Raw genomic sequence first — 18784 nt, forward strand, 5'->3', positions numbered from 1 at the left:
AGCCTGGAACAGCGGTTCCTAAACTTTTCCACCCTGTGCCATATTCCCAGGGGTTGCACTGCCCCATGATCACTGCCCTGGTGGGTGCTGAGGAAAAGACAAATATTTCTGCAGTGCAACCTCTCAAAACACTTTACAAATACAAGGAGTGAATCTGCTTCACAGCCCTGTCCAAGTATCACCCCATGGTTAATGGGGCAAACTGAGGCACGGAGGTTGGCAGTTGAGGCTGGTGAGCAACTCAGAGTTGGCACCAGAAGCAAATGCCTACTTCTCCGCACTAACCACTAGCCTGTGCTGCCTCCTGGATAGGGTTTGGCAGGACCTGTGCTGGCCTCTGTGAGGGAGGGAGAGCTCAGTGGTTTGAGCATTGGCCTGCTAAACCCAGGGTTATGAGCTCAATCCTTGACAGGGCCATTTGGGGCAAAAATCTGTCTGGGGCAGGAATCAGCAACCCTTCAGAAGTGCTGTGCCAAGTCTGATTCAAGGTTTTGTGTGCATTCCAGTAATACATTAACATTTTTAGAAGGTCTCTTTCTATAAGTCTATAATATATAACTAAACTATTGTATGTAAAGTAAATAAGGTTTTTAAAATATTTAAGAAGCTTCATTTAAAATTAAATTAAAATGCAGAGCCCCCCAGACCAGTGGCCAGGACTCAGGCAGTGTGAGTGCCACTGACAATCAGTTCGTGTGCCGCCTTCGGCACGTGTGCCATAGGTTGCCTACTCCTGGTCTGGGGATTGGTCCTGCTTTGAGCAGGGGGTTGGACTAGATACCTCCTGAGGTCCCTTCTAACCCTCATATTCTATGATTCTATCAGACCCTCCCTTAGCAAGGGAAGAACAGTAATTTAAAGGGACACATCCATATGTGTGAGCATTTATTTGTTAGCAAAAAACCATGCATGACCCAAGAGAGACAGGCGCACACACTCTGCTCTGTTGGGGAAGAGATATACGGGCAGGTGTATGGCAATGTAATTAGCTTTGAGCTGTTCCTCCCACCCCCAAATTACACCACAGCATCCATTTGTCCCTGCTGCCCACACACAAGAAAAAAACAACCAAACATAAAAGGAAGAGAAAGAACTGAAATGAAAGCCCCGAAACTGCTTGGTTGGGTGAGCCTGGAACATTAACCCTTAGAGTGCTCAGTTTGGCACCTTGCTCCTCGGGCTTGCTAACTCCCCCCCCCCCCCCCCCCCCCGAGCAGGGCCCATGTCTCCCATTGTCCCCTGTTGCAAACTGCCCCCTTCCCATTAAGCCACCATAGCTGGTTCCCATCTGCCCCAAGCTGATGGCTCTTCTTTTACTGGCCACTTCCGCCCCACCATTACCTCCTCCAGTTATCAGCAAGCAACTGAAAATCCTTCTGTTCCCCACCACCCAAAATGCAACCTCCATCACAGCCCCTAACCCCCTCCTCTCCCCAGCACTGTCCCAATCTTCCTGCAACCACTGACAAGTAACCCTGATCCCCCCACCCCCACCATCCCACAATCTCCCCCCAGCTGCCAAATCCACTCACTTTTCCTCCATCTGGAATCTCAGCATTGCTGTAAGGGTCTGCAGGCTCCGCCCTGCCCCACAGCAGAGGCTTGTGGGCAGCTGCTGGGCAGCACGGCAGCCCCAAGATGGTGAAGTCTTGAGCCGGGCTGAAGGTCTCTGGACAGGCTCAGAATCCCCTAGAGGCCGTTCTGGGCTGGTGGGGGTGGGCAGGATCCCCACATGGCCAACGCTCACTGATTTCATTACGCTATTTAGTACGTTCGGGCACAGTTCCGGGAGGCCCACGAGTCCCCAAGATTCTCAGCTTTCCTTTTTTTAATCACGTTTTTAATGACATTTAATAACAAATCCCTCAAAACATTATTTTAATCAATCTCATGATTTTTGATCCTGGGATCCATATGTACATGTGGCCCCTTCCCCTTTAAGAGGTAGATTTCCTTACTGCCAGACACCTACTTTCCTTTGTCCCCATTGGTGGGTGGAACAGTGCCCCCCTTTGGCTACACATAGGAACTCCCTTCCAGTTCCTAGGGGGTTCCTAGGGCTGTTCTAGACAGATGGGGCTTCTCTTAAAGGTGCCACTACCGTCCCCGGGTGCATCAGAGAGCTGCCTGAGCGCAACCTGCAACACTAATACATTCATGTGATTAAAAGCTACTGCTCCCCCAGCCTTGCCACGCCCTGTACCCCTCACCCAGGAGGTGTGAGCCTCACCCCAGGGAGAGTCCTTGGCCCGGTTCCCAGGCTCTCAAGCTGAGCTAGTCCCAAGAGACATTGTGGTGGATCCGTAGTTCCCTTGCTCTTCCGCTAGACAGCTGGGGGGTTGTACCTCCTGGTACCCCCTGTTCTTGTACCTCCGGGTGCCATAGACAGCCCCCGCGATAGCCGCCGCCAGGACAAGCGTCAAGACCACTGAGATGCCAGCCACAGCGCCCCCCATGGGCCCCGCGCTGGACTGAGCCTGGAAGAGCTGGGCCATCTCCCTCTCATCGGTGACGTTGGCTGACCGCCAGTGTCCACTGCCCTGCAGCTTCACCCAGGCCTGGCTGCCCTCCCCCAGTACCAGGATGGTCTCGGCCGTGCTGGCATTGGGGGATGGCTGGTGGAGGAAGGGCGGGAGCTTGATGGGAGCCAGCTGCTGGGCAAAGAGGCTCCCAGCCTGAAGGCAGTAGAGGATCTGGCAGCCGTCGCTCAGATAGGCTTTGTGCTGGCTGTACCCCTGGGGACACTTCATGGGGTAGGTGGTGTCAGAGTCCTGGTAGAAGAAATCCTGGAGGAGCCCAGGGCTCTGTCCCTTCAGGGGCCCGGCCAAGGGGTTGCCGGCCTGGCAGCTGAAGAAGCCGCCGAAGGGCAGGCCGAAGCGGGCGCCCATCTCGTAGTCGTCGCTCACGCACACCTTCAGCCCGTTGAAGAGCGAGAGCGGGTAGAAGTAGGGCGGGCAGGCCTGGGCCCCGGTGAGCGGGTTCTCCTCCCCGGCGCTGTACAGCCCCCCAAAGAGGAAGCCTGAGCCCTGAGGCACAGGGCCGGTGGCGGCGCACCAGTGGGCCGTGAAGCGCACGGTGGTGGAGTAGTAGCGGACGCCACACTCCTTATGGCAGCAGGAGAAGAAGAGCCAGCAGGAGTGGCACTGCTCGTGGCACTCGGCTCGGGGTTTGCTGGTCGTGCGCTCCTCGCTGTGCAGCGGGACGGGTGTGAAGCCGGCCGGGCAGGAGAAGCCCCCTGTCAGCGGGTTCTGGGTGCGGTACGGCTGGCACATCTCCTCCCAATCCTGGCCTGACACCCCGCCGCATTTCTGGAAGACACCTCCAAAGGTGAAATTGGTGCTGGCCCCCAGGCATGAGCCATCATCCACGTTGGCCTGGAAGTTGAAGTTGCTGGCGTCGGCCTTGACGCAGCCCGGGTGGGTGTTGATGGCGTAATAAAGATGAATGGCCTTGTCCACCACAGCTGCCACCCTCTTGGTTGTGGGTGCCGGCAGCTCCGGCAGGGCCTCCGGGCTGATGAAGAAGGGCAGGGGCAGGCCGGCCTTGCCGATGGCCACCAGGTGGTTGGGGATACCTTCCTGCCACTTCTGGAGCGTGATGCCTGGGTAGAAGGGCACGCTGCCCCGGCTCTCGATGCGCGAGTCCACCGTGTTCTCCAGATAGCTCTTGGTCAGCTCGTCTTGGACCTGCGCGGCGGTGCCAATCCCCACGTTGACCTTGCCGAAGAAGGTGGCGGAGGCCGAGGCGGTGATGCTTGCCTTCTCGGCCACCTTGTCCTGCAGGAAGGTCAGTTTGACCTGGTCCTCCTGGATCAGGCTGGCTCCGGCCTCCAGCCTGGTCAGAACATGGGTGCCATAGTTCAGGACTAGCAGCTCAGCTAGGTACGCGGCCGTCTGGCTCTGGTTGTTCTCCAGCTGGTTGCCGATGGCCAGGAGCTCGTGCCGGAAGCTGGGGTGGAGGGCCCCACCTCCACATTGCGCAGGTTGTCCCAGCCCCCGCCTGGCAGCACCTCCAGCACGCTGACGTTCAGGGCCCTCTTGCAAGCTTGGAAGCCGGGCTCCAAGGCGCCCGTCCCAGCTGCCATCAGCAGAGCCCAGAGCCAAGGCACCATGGCTGTGCCGTCCTGGAGCCAAGCTTCCTTCAATGGGACGCGGCCCCTGCTCTTCTTTCTGTCCTCTCCTGGCTTCTCTCTCTCCCAGATGCTGGCTTGACTCTTTCCCCAGTGAGGTTCCTTTTGCAGGAAGTCTCTGATTTTTAAATGTGCACCAAAAAAAAAAAAAAAAAAAGAGGAACTCTTAGATTGTCCAATGGCCTTCGTGGAGGCGAGGCCTCTGAGCTAAGTCACCGGAGTCATCATCTGACTTACCCTCCCGACAAAAGAGGAAGAGAAACCTACCCTTGAAAAGTTCCCCAGCCAAAACACAACCACCTCTGCACCCCCAACTCACACACCCACACACTCCCCTGCCTGTCTACACTCATCAGCCCTGCCACAAATGCTTTCAGAAAGTTCCCCGCAGCACCATCCCCTGGAAAGCAGATGAAAATAGGCTGGCGTCAGCACTTGGAATTTCCGGCCCCCATCACAGGCCAGTCGAAACCTGCCTGTGGCTGGGACACAGAGAAAAGGGGATTCCCTGCCTGCTGCAAACTCAGCCTGCCTTGGTTCTTCCAGCGGAGGAATTTCCCTAGGCTGAAGAGGCCCCGTGCCAGAGCAAAACTGAAAGAGTTGCAGTGTGGAGCAGCCAGGCCTGGAGCAGGAAGACCTAGAGCTGTGGGTTTGGGAAGCAGAGGGTGGGGAGGCATCTGGCAGCCCCTTGCTGATGTCAGCTGGTGGGGAGGGGAGGATGGAGTGGGTGGGGGGTGGGGGGGAAGCTCCTGTAGGGCTGCCGGGGGTGGGAGGGAGATGGGAAAGTGGTGTGATGTTGCAGCCTCAGGGCTCAGTTCTCCACTGCCTTGCTCTGACCCTCCCCACTGGGGCAGTGCCCCAGCTCTCCGACACCTCAAGCACAGTGCGCCCTGGGCTCTGCCTGTGGAGGGGTTGAGCCCCAAAGGCTGATCCCTAAAGGGACGTGGATAACTGGCAAAATTCCACCCTTCTCCTGGGCTGAGCGTGGGTAAAAGAGGGGTCCCGGGGAGCAGCCCTCCTGCTCAGTAATGTCTCCTATGGCTGTCCAGAGTGACACACACACTTTCCTTGTTCCCCTTTCCCCCCCCACCAGCTGCCTCTTCTTGGCTGACAATCAAGGCCTGGCCCGGAGGCCGTGGGCTGTGCCTTGGTGTGAAACAGCAGCTGGGTTTCCTTGCACACAGCTGCATGGGGCAGCGGGCAAGAGGCCCTGGGGCCAGGCCAGAGAGGAAGAACGTGGTGCAGATGATTGCTGGGGAGGTGGGCGCTGAGGGGCAGCAAGGCGGAGGGGCGCGTTGCAGACTGGCGCGTGAGCCTGGGCCCTAGGACAGCCATTGGCAGGGGATTTCTCTGCCTTGCTGATCTACTCCACAGCTCTGCTGGTGTCCCCAAGCCAGACCCACAGCCCCCTGCTATCCCAGCCCTGGGCTATCCCCACACACAGCTCTGATGGTGCCCCTCAATCCCGACCCACAGCCCCCTGCTATCCCAGCCCTGGGCTATCCCCACACACAGCTCTGATGGTGCCCCTCAATCCCGACCCGCAGCCCCTGCGATCCCAGCCCTGGGCTCTCCACACACACAGCTCTGATGGTGCCCCTCAATCCCGACCCGCAGCCCCTGCGATCCCAGCCCTGGGCTCTCCACACACACAGCTCTAACGGTGCCCCACAATCCCGACCCGCAGCCCCTGCGATCCCAGCCCTGGGCTCTCCTCACACACAGCTCTAACGGTGCCCCACAATCCCGACCCGCAGCCCCCTGCTATCCCAGCCCTGGGCTCTCCTCACACACAGCTCTAACAGTGCCCCACAATCCCGACCCACAGCCTCCTGCTGGCCCAGATCCAGGCTCCCTGCCCACAGCTCTAACAAAGCCTCAGCTGGGGCCCACACCCCAATCAGGCTGGGGCTGGCTTAATGAGGGCCCAGCTGGCCCTTATTAGAGGGCTGGGGGCAGAAGCACAGAGAGACTCTCTCTAGCTTTGAGAGGGAGGGACCTGGCTGCAGGGAGCTGAGAGAAGATACCCGGAGTGGAGCAGGGTTGGGGGAAGGCCATGGGAGCTGGGGAGCTCTGGCCTGGAAACCCCGCAGGCTGTGGCCTAGTGGAAGGACAGTTAGGTACTGGGGTTGCAGGGGGCAGCAGGTCCCAAACCCTGCTTGCCTATGATGAGCGGCTTTTAGCCTAGAGAGCAGGGGCTAGATGGTGACTGGCAGTAGCCCATGACTGAGGCAAGGTGGGGATAGAGGTTTGGGGGTTCCCCTGGGTGGGAAGATCCTGAGACTGTGGGGGTATTGCCAGGGGGCAGCACCCCAAAGGCAAGGGGTCCTGGGAGGTACATGGGGGGGCCAGTGGCAGAGGGAGACCGGCCTGCAGAGGGTGCTCTGGAGGCTGGAAATGCTAATTCCCTGAGACAACCAGCAGGAGGCGCTGCAGGGGTGAGTCCTGCACCATCACAGTCCCCGTTCCCAGCTCTGACACCACAGAGCCTTGCCTGTGTTCCCATTCCTATTCCTCCCTTAGCAAAACATGATTCCAATTCCCCCCGCCACACACACTTCCTGATTGACGGCAGACTATCAAGTAAAACTTGAGTTCTGCTTAGCTATACCTTAACCAATCATTTTTATTGAAATTTAACTAACCAATCCTAATATAATTGTTTTGATAATCATGTTACAATACATCCCACCACCTTAATTGGTTTACAACCAACAAAATTAATTAACAGCAGACAGAAACAATCACAGAACCAGGCAGAGATTATACAGACAAACAATAGAGAAGTGGAGACTAGTGATAGAACAAAGAAATGAGGATTTCACACCCCAGCTATTGGTGAGTTCTTGCCAGACAGGACGCTATCAAACTATGTTTTCTTTAAATCTTCTAGGCTCTTCCCTTTCTCTGGAGGCGATCAATCGAATCACCTTTCTAACAGCCCCAGATTGCTTTATTTCAATGTGACTAGTTTGAAATGTGAGGATGTGACCATACATTTCCCAGTTTATGGCTGCCCCTGCTGCTTAGCCAACGGCCTTAGCTTAAGAACAGGGCCTCAGACGGTCACAGTGAGAAAAGGCCCTTACACAGGCAGACAATGACTTTAATTTGTGTTTTGTACCCCTATAACTAGCTAAGTGATAAGAATACACCTACATTCTTAAAGTCTAGGCCTTTACAGGCAGGCCTGAATATCCATATCCTAACATGGTAGCGTAGCCTTGTTCTTACACTTTTCAATGCTTGTCTGGCTCCTGCTGCCAGGAGAGTCTTATTGGCTGGAACTGAAAAAAGTTGAGGAAAGGTGGTGAGCGCAGCCCTCAGTCCTGAGGGGGAAAGTCCTTCCGAGAGCCTCGGGTCAGCAACATCCTCTGCAGGCTAAGTGGCTTTGTGGATAAGATGTGGCCCAGCTGTGGTACAAGAATTGTCCAAACTCTGATGAGCAACTATGGTGTGTCTGAGCCACATCACTGCACCTGACCCCGCTCAGCTTTCGTTAAAAGACATTTGAAGGCAAAAGGGAGTTTAACTGGAGATTTGTGTGTGCTCATGCGTAGGTGTGAAGGGGGTGTGTGTGTCTAAAATGAAGCTTCCAACAGAAAAGTAAAACTCAGGACCAGATCCTCAGCTGGTGTAAATCAACATAGTTCCACTGCAGCTCAGCCGCAATGAATCCAACAAACTTCACTGATTGACACCATCTGGGATCTGGCTCATTGACTCCAGTGGAGCTACGGCCAATTGACACCAGCTGGGATCTGGCCCATTGACTCCAAAGGAGCTATGGCTGATTCGCACCGCCTGGGGATCTTTTATAAATGTGCGATTGCTCCCCTAGAACAACAACAGTTTTGTTTTAGGGTGGCGGATGAAAGTCCTTTCACCGTCCCAGTGCAGCCAGAGCCTGAATGTGGCCTGGGGTCGGTCGGGGTGGGAAGGTGGCGTCGTTAACTCAGATCTGCTCTGAGGCCTCCCCCAGAGGAAATCGCCCACCCTCCCTCCTGTCCGGTGGCCTCACTCATTCTCTCCAGCACACCCCCTGACCTTCTCGCTACATCTCAAGGGCTTCCCACGGCCCGCTGAACAACCAGGCTATTGAGTATCAGAGGGGTAGCCGTGTTAGTCTGGTTCTGTAGAAGCAGCAAAGAATCCTGTGGCACCTTATAGACTAACAGACGTTTTGCAGCATGAGCTTTCAGCTGGATGAAAACAATCTCATCCCCGCTTTGATTCAGAGACGTGTGCGAATTGCCAGTCTGCAAAGAGGTTAGTCCCCAGAGCAGGGAGCATATCAGCCTGCCACACCATGGCTTTTCTGCACAGTCTAGATCATAGACCTCTCGCCTTCAGTGAGGATGGACGGAGCGGGGAGCGTTGGTGAGGAGCTCCCCACAAAGCCACTTGTGCAGCTGTGAAAAGCTGCTGTTGTCAGCTGGTGTGCGTGTGTACTCGCTCCGTACGCTGTACCAACCCTGCAGAGAGCTGGTTTAATGGTCCTCGGTGGTACTACCCAGAAAGACCACAGACTCCGTTCGGTGGCGAAGGCACTTGGCCAGGTTTATGGCTGATGAAGCGCGGTATTAGTGCCCGATAGACTCTACATATATGCCCAGGAAAATGGGCTCAGCTCAGTCAACAGCGGGTCTGTCTGCTGCCCCCTAAGCCAGACAAAGGTGCCCCTCCTATGATTTCTCTTTTATACATTGAGACAAACAAATTACGTATTACACTGCTGGCATGTTACCAACACGTTACCAACCCTACCCAGTGCCTAGAACTTCTTGGGAGTCCCTGTGTTTTAGCAACGCTCACTGCACCTTTGCCAAGTTCATGTGCCAGACAGTGAACTTGTAAGCAAGCCTCTGCTTGATGACAGGGCCTGGCTTTTGCTGACTTTGGTTCAGATCTCAGGTCTTGCACCGGGCACGGTGCTCCACTCCGGGCTGTCTCTCTACTACAGCTGGAGGGTGTGGGATTTCCTGGGAGGCCCTGGTGTGACACCTCCCCCCCCCCCCCCCCCCGATCCTTTGTGGACCAAAGAGCCTTGGAACCTGTTATTGGGGACTGTGCCTTTAAGGACTGAGCGTCACAGACTGAAAACCTGGGTAGGGTGCTGGGAAGCTTTTGTTGCACAGCCCCTGGGCTGGAACGGGACACAGCAGGTAGCAGAGCTCTGGCAAGCCCCTTAAGCACTGAGGCCCAGATCCTCAAAGGTATTTAGGCAGTGGTGAGCTTGAGCCCCCTTAGCAGGAACCGGTTGTTAAATTTAGCAGCCCTTTTAGAAGCGGTTGTTCCAGGGCAACCGGTTCTATAAGGGCGTTATTTAACAAAAGCTCCCGCCCAAGTTCACTTCCCTCTCCTCTCCTGCTCCTCTCCCTCCCCTGCTTCCCAGGAATCAGATGTTCGTGGGAAGCCTGAACAAGCAGCAGGCAGGCAGGTAAGCTGGGGCGTGGGGGGAGGGGAGGTGCGGCTGGATCAGCGGCTCCCTCCAGCCCAGCTCCTGGTCCCGGAGCACGGCTCCCTCCAGCCTGGCACCCCGGGCCGAGCGGCCCCAGCCCGGTCCCGGCCCCCGCCGAGAGCTCCCAGCTTCGGCTCCACTGCTCCAGCTCGGCCCCCGCGGTTGCGGCTCCAGCCCGGCTCGGGCCCGCGGCGCTGGCGCTGGTTCTGGTTCTGGCGCTGCGGCTCCGGCTGGTCCTGGGTGCCAGTGCTGGGCCCATGCCCCGCGCCTCCAGCCCGGTACCCGAGGTTGCGGCACCAGCCCGGGCCCCGGGGCGCTGGCACCAGTGCTGGCTCCGGTGCTGGTCCCAGACCCCGCGGTTGCGGCTCGGGCCCCATGGCGCCGGTGCTGGTGCTGGTCCTGGCGGAGCGGCACCAGGCAGCGCTGTAAGAGAGCAAGGAGGGGGTGTTGGAAGAGGGCAGGGGAGTTTGGGGGGTCGTGGGGGCGTGGATGGGGTGGGGTGGTCAGAGGGCAGGGAACAGGGGGATTGAATGGGGGCAAGGGTCCTGGGGAGGCATCAGGAAGGAGCAGGGGTTGGATGGGGTGGCAGGGGGCAGTCAAGGACAGGGAGAAGGGGTGGTTGGATGGGGCAGGGGTCTCGGGGAGCCATCAGGAATGAGAGGAGGGGTTGGATAGGGCAGCAGGGGGTGGTCAGGGAAGGGGGGTGGAAGAGGCAGGGGTCCCAGGGGGGCATCAAAGAACGCAGGGGGTTGGATTGGGTAGGAGGCCCGGGGGGGTGCGGCCACAACCCCCTCATGGGGTGAGGAGGAGGGAACCTGTTGTTAATATTTTGGCAGCTCATCACTGTATTTAGATGCCTAACTCCCATTGATTTCAGCAGGAGTTAGGAGCCTAAATTCCTTTGAGGATCTGCACCTAAGTGTTCACTGAACACCACAGAACTGGCCCCTTCCCAGGGTCTCCCAGCACCCATTGCTCCTGGCCCCACCCTCAGGTTCTCCCAGCAGTGGGCAGGGCCGGGTTATTTAGTCCAGGTTCCTGGTCCCTTTGCAGTGGAGGTTGAGTTGTTACGTTTCCTGAGCTGATGGTTTTCCCCTTTCCCAGGATGAGTGGGGGTCTCCGCATACCTATCAGAGCCCAGGGGAACATCCTAACCCCACTTTTCACCCCCTAGGCTGCTCCCCATCTTTGTCAGAGCTCCAGGGGGTGTCCTGTCCCTACACACAAATCCCACTGCTCCCGAGAGCTTCTCCATCTCAGTGGGAGCCTTTGTCCAGGTTTCACCCTGCTCCCCAAATCACTGAGTTGGCTATCATAGGGTCTCTTGTGAGTGCTGGGGTTGCATGTACCGGCTTGAGAAGGTCACTCGCTTGTTCTTGGGCCGTACACACTGGTGTCTGTCGTCAGATGTAACCGGTGTGGTGCTCTGCTCTGTTCAGTGATGATAAAGCGCGTGTTCCCTCTGTGCGCTGCCCCTGTTCTGCACAGATCGCTGACACAGCAGACCCCGAGAGAACCCCCAGTGACCACAGACTCCGATAAGTCTTATTGTACCTTATTGTCAAATGAAGCACAGCAATAGTTTCCAGCAGCCTCTACAGGACGTACTACGAATACGTGGCCCCCGACAATGGACCGGCTCAGTCAGTGGCGGAATTCTCCACTGCCCCCTCGGCCAGACAAAGACAACCCTTCAGGGGTGCACTTCTATACATGGGTACAAACAAGTTACACCTCACTCCTGACGTATAAAGGTGCAACCCTTCTACGTATTGGGTGCTGCCTCTCACCTTGTACATGTTGGTTCAAACAAAACAACTCTATCCAGCTCCACAGCTCCTATTACCCTCCTGCCCCTGTCTTTAGGACGGGTCGGCCTGTTCCTTGTTATCTATGTGGAATGCGTTAGTACTGGAATGTTCTGGTCCCATCCTGGCCCATGGTTATATTACTAGTGCTTAGTACCTTTTAGGTGTGTGTATATTTGCAACATCAGCCCGTTCCTTGCCAGCTTCTGTGAGCAGGGCCTGCCTCTGGCTCACAGCTGAACTTTGCTTTATGTTAGCAAAGTCTTGACCATTACTTTAGTTCAGGCCTTAGGCCTCATACCAGGCCTCTGATACAAGGGTTTATGTTTCAGGGCCTCATCTTACCACAACTGGTATGTTATTGCAGGGTTTTTCTTGAGCACTGGGGCTGTAGACATTGGTTTGTTAGGCCAGGTTCATCTAGATAGGAGTACTGGGGCCCTGCACGCTGGTATGTTATTGTAGGGTCTCTCTTTAGTGCTGGGGCTGGTTTGTTTTTTGTTGGACGTCTCTCTTTAGCACTGGGGCTGTAAACACTGGGAGGTGGAGGGGGTTGTGTGTAGAGTTGCTGGAGCCAATTCTTTTAGACCAGAGAGCACTGAAACATGTGTTTTGACAGAGGGATCCGATCACAGAGGCAGAATCACAGCCAGTGAGCAGATCTGGGGACCTAGGGTTGGTCACACAGACTGAGCCACCCATCCTTAACTCTGTGCCTGAGGGGAGCTCTATGGGCTGGTTCTGGATCTGTGAAGCCTGCTTACAAGTAGTCATCTCTCTCCGTCAGCCGGATCACCGGGTCTGCAATTTTCCCAGGCCCCCTTCTCCTTCCTGCTTTACTGCCCCTCATTTAGTGGGGGATTGGTCCTGCTTTCAGGTAGTTGAAAGCAGCTATCAAATCCCCCCTCATTCTTCTCTTCTGCAGACTAAACAATCCCAGTTCCCTCAGCCTCTCCTCATAAGTCTTGTGCTCCAGCCCCCTAATCATTTTTGTTGCCCTCCGCTGGACTCTTTCCAATTTTTCCACATCCTTCCTGTAGTGTGGGGCCCAAAACTGGACACAGTACTCCAGATGAGGGCTCACCAATGTCGAATAGAGGGGAATGATCACATCCCTCGATCTGCTGGCAATGCCCCTATTTATACAGCCCAAAATGCCAGTAGCCTTCTTGGCAACAAGGGCACACTGTTGACTCATATCCAACTTCTCGTCCACTGTAACCCCTAGGTCCTTTTCTTCAGAACTGCTGCCTAGCCACTCAGTCCCTAGTCTGTAGCAGTGCATGGGATTCTTCCATCCTAAGTGCAGGACTCTGCACTTGTCCTTGTTGAACCTCATCAGGTTTCTTTTGGCCCAGTCCTCTAATGTGTCTAGGTCCCTCTGTATCCTATCCCTACCCTCCAGTGTATCTACCACTCCTCCCAGTTTACTGTCATCTGCAAACTTGCTGAGAGTGCAGTCCATGCAGTCCATGCCGTCCTCCAGATCATTAATGTCAAGTATCAGAGGGGTAGCCGTGTTAGTCTGGTTCTGTAGAAGCAGCAAAGACTCCTGTGGCACCTTGCATCCGAAGAAGTGGGTATTCACCCACGAAAGCTCATGCTGCAAAACGTCTGTTAGTCTATAAGGTGCCACAAGATTCTTTGCTGCTTCTACAGATCATTAATGAAGATTGAACAAAAACAGCCCCAGGACAACCCTTGGGGCACTCAGCTTGATACTAGCTGCCAACTAGACATGGAGCCATTGATCACTACCAGCTGAGCTCAACGATCTAGCCAGCTTTCTATCCATCTTATAGTCCAATCATCCAGCCCATACTGCTTTAACTTGCTGGCAAGAATATTATGGGAGACCATATCAAAAGCTTTGCTAAAGTCAAGGAATGACACATCCACTGCTTTCCCCTCATCCACAGAGCCAGTTATCTCCTCATAGAAGGCAATTAGGTTAGTCAGGCATGACTTGCCCTTGGTGAATCCATGCTGACTGTTCCTGATCACTTTCCTCTCCTCTAAGTGCTTCAGAATTGATTCCTGGAGGACCTGCTCCATGATTTTTCCAGGGACTGAGGTGAGGCTGACTGGCCTGTAGTTCCCTGGATCATCCTCCTTCTCTTTTTTAAAGCCCTTATGGCTACAAGGAAAATCTTACAAAGGTGATGGGTGTCTAGCTGCCACAGTTCCGTCTGCCTGAGTCTGCAGCCAGCCCGGGACAACAGCTCTAGGAAATGCGTCAGTAACTGTTAAATCTAATTACGACGCCATCAGAGCCAGATTTTCAGGTAACATGGGTGACCAGTTGTGTGGTGCACAACCACTGCAAGTGTGTGAGCAACTCAGGTTAAGTGCAGCTGAACCCTGGGCAGGCTGCAGCACCCAAGAGATTTTTGTTCTCCCAGTAACTTTACTAGGTAGAAGTTTAGTGATCATATTAGGGCCATATCCTCCCCACTCCCAGCATTGAGCCAACTGCCCCTCATCGTTCTCATGATTGCTTGTATTGCTATTGACGGGAGATCTGCTGTGGATTGAGGGGTGTGTATGGACCTGCCTTGGCAGGCTCAGTCCTGTCCCAGCATTCAGAATAAATTGCCCTGAGTTTCAGAAGTGCTGAGAACCCTGGAGTTCTCACAGACATCGGGGGAGCTGCAGATGGTCAGCATCTCTGAAAATCAGGCTCAGAGTGACGCTGGGCCAGAGCTCTCTGAGTAAGGGGCTTCAGCAGTGATTAGCGTGGGGCAGAGTAAAGAAATCAGGATGGTCATTATGGAGGCTGGAACTCTGTCCTCACCTCACACCTGTGGGAAAGACAGACCTTCAGACACCCCCTCCCGCCTGCATAACACTTTCCAGCCCAGGAGCAAGGAACCATTTCACATCTTAGCAGTAGAGGGAGCTGAAGCCCAGAAAGGGGAAGTAACTTGCCTGAAGTCATCCAGTGAGTTGGTGCCAGGGTGGAGAATAGAAGCCAGATCCCGACTCCCAGCTCTGTGCTGTGATCTCCAGAACAGCCTTTTCCAGATCAGGGTGGCCAGGAAGGACTCTAGCCATGTGCAGGAGACCCAAGGCCATTTCTTTTCATTAAACATGTAGACTAAATAATTAAATTAATAAATTTTCAAGCCAAACATGTATTAATTCTAATGAACAATGCCATATTATGCAGTATTCATTTTTGAAAGTTTATAATAAGCGAGGTGGCCTCCATCCCAAAGACCAGACTGAAATGGAAAACATATGGAGCTATACCTATCTCATCAAGCTGGAAGGGACCCTGAAAGGGCATCACATTTTCATGCTTTCAGCACCAGATATCAAAAGAGTAGTGGTAATAGTGTGGGGTGGCAACACAGCAGAAAGACACGTACCCTGTGCTGTCCTTTATAGCATGCCTTCTCACTTGGCTGTCTCCAGACACTGAAAACTGTCTTTTACATGTTCTCAGTTACATCTGCTTTGAGTCAATATGGGACCCAAGAAGCAAGCTGTTGGGAAGAAGCCCTCCCAGAAGGAAAAATCAGGCAGCGATGGAAATATCCGGAAATATTTTACGGTATATTAATATTGGCTTATTCTAAGCAGCGCTACCCCATCCCAACCTCCAGTAACCGTACAACAAGAATAGGGATGGGTATACCAGCCCCCCTTCCTCAAATATGCACACACAGAATGTAGGAAATGCTACACTGGATCACACCAGTGGTCTTTCTAGCCCAGTATTCTCTTTCCAACACTGGTGTATACTGGATCCTTCAGTAGGAGGTGTAACTCTCCCCCTCCACCCATAAGACACTTGTCATAGTCCTAACCACCTGCACCTGTGCTATTCCGGATTTCTTTTGTACATAAGCACTGTTAAGTAAGTTGCAAAAGAAGAAATGAGTTTGTGCGTTTATAAATGATAAAGAAAGCTTGAAGGGTTTTTCCCAAGATTTTTTTTCTGTTTTATTTTATGTTATAAATTCAGATCCAGTTGATGTTGGAAAACTTTGTGGTGACTGGAAAACTAGAGAAAGTAGAACATCACAAGAGCCAGGAGAATGAAAGAAAAGTAATTAATACAAAGGGGTTCTAAAAATTTCTTCCTTTATTGTTGTCAGTTCTTAACTTAAATAACTGACTTTTTGGATAAAAGAAGCCTTGTTTTTTCACCTAAGATATGAGCAATAGAAATACACATGTTGTAAGAGTCCCAGTATTTCTTCCAGGAAAGACCGAACTGTACATTTTTTATTTTTCTAATCAGGCTGCCTTTGTGAATCCTAAGGAAGCAAAACAAAAGTCCATTTTTCTAAACTTCCTCGGCAGGTCATCATTAAAACTGAGTTCTTTAAGAACTGAGGTGGTTCTCAAACTGTGCTTTGATTCTTGGATGCTAGATTTATTTTCCACTGCAGTGAGGCGGCCCCAGCAGCACAGGGAATGAGCAGTTGAATGGTGGAGTCTTTCCGTGCTCAGTGCTAGCTTTTCAACAACCTTGGATGTTACTCTATTTCTTCTTATACTTTTTGTCCCTTTCCCTGCCTCAGCACTTTCTGTGGCTCCCCGACTCCATATATCTCACAATACTTCTCACACAAGAATCTATGTCTACAGCCATATTTGAGGATTCCTTGAGCCTGGGCTGGCTTAGACTCAAAACCAGTAGTGCCCAAACTCTTCTGGTTGGGCCCCCCGCCCCGCCTTACCAGTAATGGAATCCCCCCTTTTTACTGCACAGTTGGCTCAGCAAAGGAGCTTGGGCTGGGGGCAGGAAGTGGGGATGGGGCTGAAAGGGAATGAGGGCTGGGCGGAGGCCAGAGGCAGAGCTGGGATGGGTGGCACTCTCTCCCTTACCCCCCCCCCCCCCCCGGTGGGGTCTGGGCCAGGCCTGGCACCGCTGTGCCTCCCCAAATGTTCCTCTGTGCCCCCTAGGGAGGGTGCATCCCACAGTTTGGGGACCACTGCTCAAAACACAACTTAGCTGTAGTGTGGGCAAGGCTTAGAAAGGGATATAACTGTAGATATACACACACACACAGGCCCCCAGTGCTGTCTGTCAAAAGATGGAAAAACTTAACAGTTCCCCATTTATCTTTCTCTTACTAAAGGTTCAAATGCTGCCATTATCCAAGTCCCTGTTATTTTTAAAAGTGCTGTCACAGGGACACATGAGGCTCTCATGGTTCCTTCTCCCAGCTGCTCCTAGGTGGTGGTGTGGTGAGGAACCTGTAGCTCCATGTGGCTGGGCAGAGGGCTATTTGATCAACAGTTTTGGGATGGAGTCCTTCCCAGGTATACCCACAAAAAGGCGCTATTTCAGTTATTTTTGCTCTGTTTTGTTTAGCCCAATGAGAAGAATAAGCAAAACTCTCCCTTGAAAAACCCACCTCCCAAAAGGAAGAGATCTGTGAACAGCACATCTCCTCTGGGTGACACCAGTAAGAGACAGACAAGAGAGAGCCTCTTAATCAGTAAGAAATCCACTGAAGAGGAGCAAGAATTCACTGTCAACTTGGATGATGGTGGCAAGGATCATGTGGTGATAGGCAAAACCCATGACAGCATCTACAAAGCCCTGACGGCGCAAGCAGACATCCGTGCTCTGTTGGACAAAGAGAAGGGCAAAGAGATACACCTACTGGGGAAAAAAGGGATTGAGGGGTATGTTAACTTAGGGATGCCTCTCCAGTACATTCCTGAGAATTCCCACTTTGAAATGAAATTTTACAAAGTGAATAGGAATCCAAAAGAAGGCGTGGTGGGATACCGTCAGTTTGAGAGCAAGGGAAAGAAATGTGTAATATTTTACGTCTCCTCTTTTGGCAGTAGATTGGAGAATAATGCTCGATACAGAATTATTTGGTGCCGGCAGCTTATTAAAGACCTGAGCAAGTTGTGTGTCTTTGCTCCAGAAGGGGAGACCATCAAGGATGCCTTATGCAAAGATGGCCGGTTTCATTCTTGCCTGGAGGAAAAAGAGTGGAAGTTGGTGGAGAACGGAAAGTACAGAATTAGCGATCACTGTGTTGATAATCTAGCTAACAGGTCATTTGATGTGCTGGTTAAAACTAAGCAACCTCCCAAGGCCAGGGATTGTTCAAGGAATGACCAATCCTGCATGGCCTCCGATAAGGGGCAGGGGAAGACTTACCATTACTTTAAACATATTATCCTGGACCTGTATCCTGACTTGAAGAAACAAAGTAAAGTGATTGACGAGCTCTTTGCAAAAGCCTTTGCAAAAGCCTTGGAGGAAGGGAAATCGAAGCTTTCTGTGTTCAAACTGTACAGGGAGAACTTTGGGAAGGAGACTAAGAACTCCACTCTTATTAAGGTGCACAAACGTCTTGGTGTTCTCAGTGACTCTGTGGGGTTTATAGAGTGGGCCAACAATGGAAATAATGGCTCTGCCACTTGCTTTGTCTTGCATGATAAGTACGTACTCACCTGTCATCATGTGGTAGGGGATATTGTTGGTAAAGGAGTGGAGGAGAAGGACTGGGGGTCGATAATCAGTCACTCTGCCCGTGTGACTTTCTCTTATGAAGATAAACACCCAAAGGAAAACAGGTGGTTTTCGCTAGCTCCTTGGTTTGAAATATCTGACAGGGATCTTGATTTTGCTGTCCTGAAACTGGAAGGAGATAGAAGCTCGTTCCCAGTAGGTCTAGTGCAATTTTCTCACCCATTGCCATTTAATGGTCTAATCTATATAATTGGCCACCCGGATGGGCAAGCGAAATCTGCAGATGGCTGTACTGTGGTCTCTGTATTTGAGCGGAAACAGGAGTGTCATTGTCGTATCCAGCATGGTCAGAAGGTATGCAACTGTGTCAGAAGTGGCTCAGAGGACAGGCAGTGCATTCACATGTTCACCCAAAGAAGTTTCCAGGATGTGATCAACAATCCCAATGTAGTCACCTATGACACCAGCTTCTTCTTCGGATCTTCTGGCTCACCGGTGTTCAATGCAGATGGCCAGCTGGTGGCCATGCACGCCGCTGGTTATAAATATGAAAAGAATAAGCAGCTGCACAGCGTTGTTGAGTTTGGCTTTTCCATGGTGGCCATCCTTGCAGCAATTAAAAAGAAGTATAAAGCCTGGTATGAGTCTGAGCTCCCCCCCTGTGGAAGATGCTAGGTCTTGTCGTGGTGAGCATGAGGATTTCACCAGTGCTTACACCAATGACTCAGGCTGTGGCTACACTTGCACTTCAAAGCGCTGCCGCGGCAGCGCTTTGAAGCGCTAAGTGTAGTCAAAGCGCCAGCGCTGGGAGAGAGCTCTCCCAGCGCTGTCTGTACTCCACCTCCCTGTGGGGATTAACGTACAGCGCTGGGAGCCGCGCTCCCAGCGCTGGGGCTTTGACCACACTGGCGCTTTGCAGCGCCGCAATTTGCAGC

The 18784-nt window shown here is 53.1% G+C and overlaps 1 protein-coding gene and 1 pseudogene across 1 annotated transcript; one reads left to right on the forward strand and one right to left on the reverse strand.

The window, feature by feature from the left end:
- Window positions 1–1514: 1514 nt before the first annotated feature.
- Window positions 1515–4214, reverse strand: LOC123369649 (annotated as a pseudogene).
- Window positions 4215–9281: 5067 nt separating this feature from the next.
- Window positions 9282–18541, forward strand: LOC123370182 (serine protease FAM111A-like). Its single transcript, XM_045016475.1, has 3 exons — window positions 9282–9345; window positions 14847–14954; window positions 16728–18541. Exons 2-3 carry the CDS (start codon window positions 14868–14870, stop codon window positions 18522–18524), a joined length of 1884 nt encoding a protein of 627 aa, XP_044872410.1. The 5' UTR covers window positions 9282–9345; window positions 14847–14867; the 3' UTR covers window positions 18525–18541.
- Window positions 18542–18784: the final 243 nt, after the last annotated feature.

The sequence above is a fragment of the Mauremys mutica genome, chromosome 4 (assembly GCF_020497125.1).
Source record: "Mauremys mutica isolate MM-2020 ecotype Southern chromosome 4, ASM2049712v1, whole genome shotgun sequence".
In the NCBI taxonomy this organism is placed as follows: Eukaryota; Metazoa; Chordata; order Testudines; family Geoemydidae; genus Mauremys; species Mauremys mutica.

Bases quoted from the DNA above. Each gene is read 5' to 3' on its own strand.
- LOC123370182 (XM_045016475.1), top strand. From the start codon at position 14,868: ATGGGACCCAAGAAGCAAGCTGTTGGGAAGAAGCCCTCCCAGAAGGAA. The intron at 14,955-16,727 runs GTATATTAATAT...TGTTTTGTTTAG, and splicing joins ATATCCGGAAATATTTTACG to CCCAATGAGAAGAATAAGCA.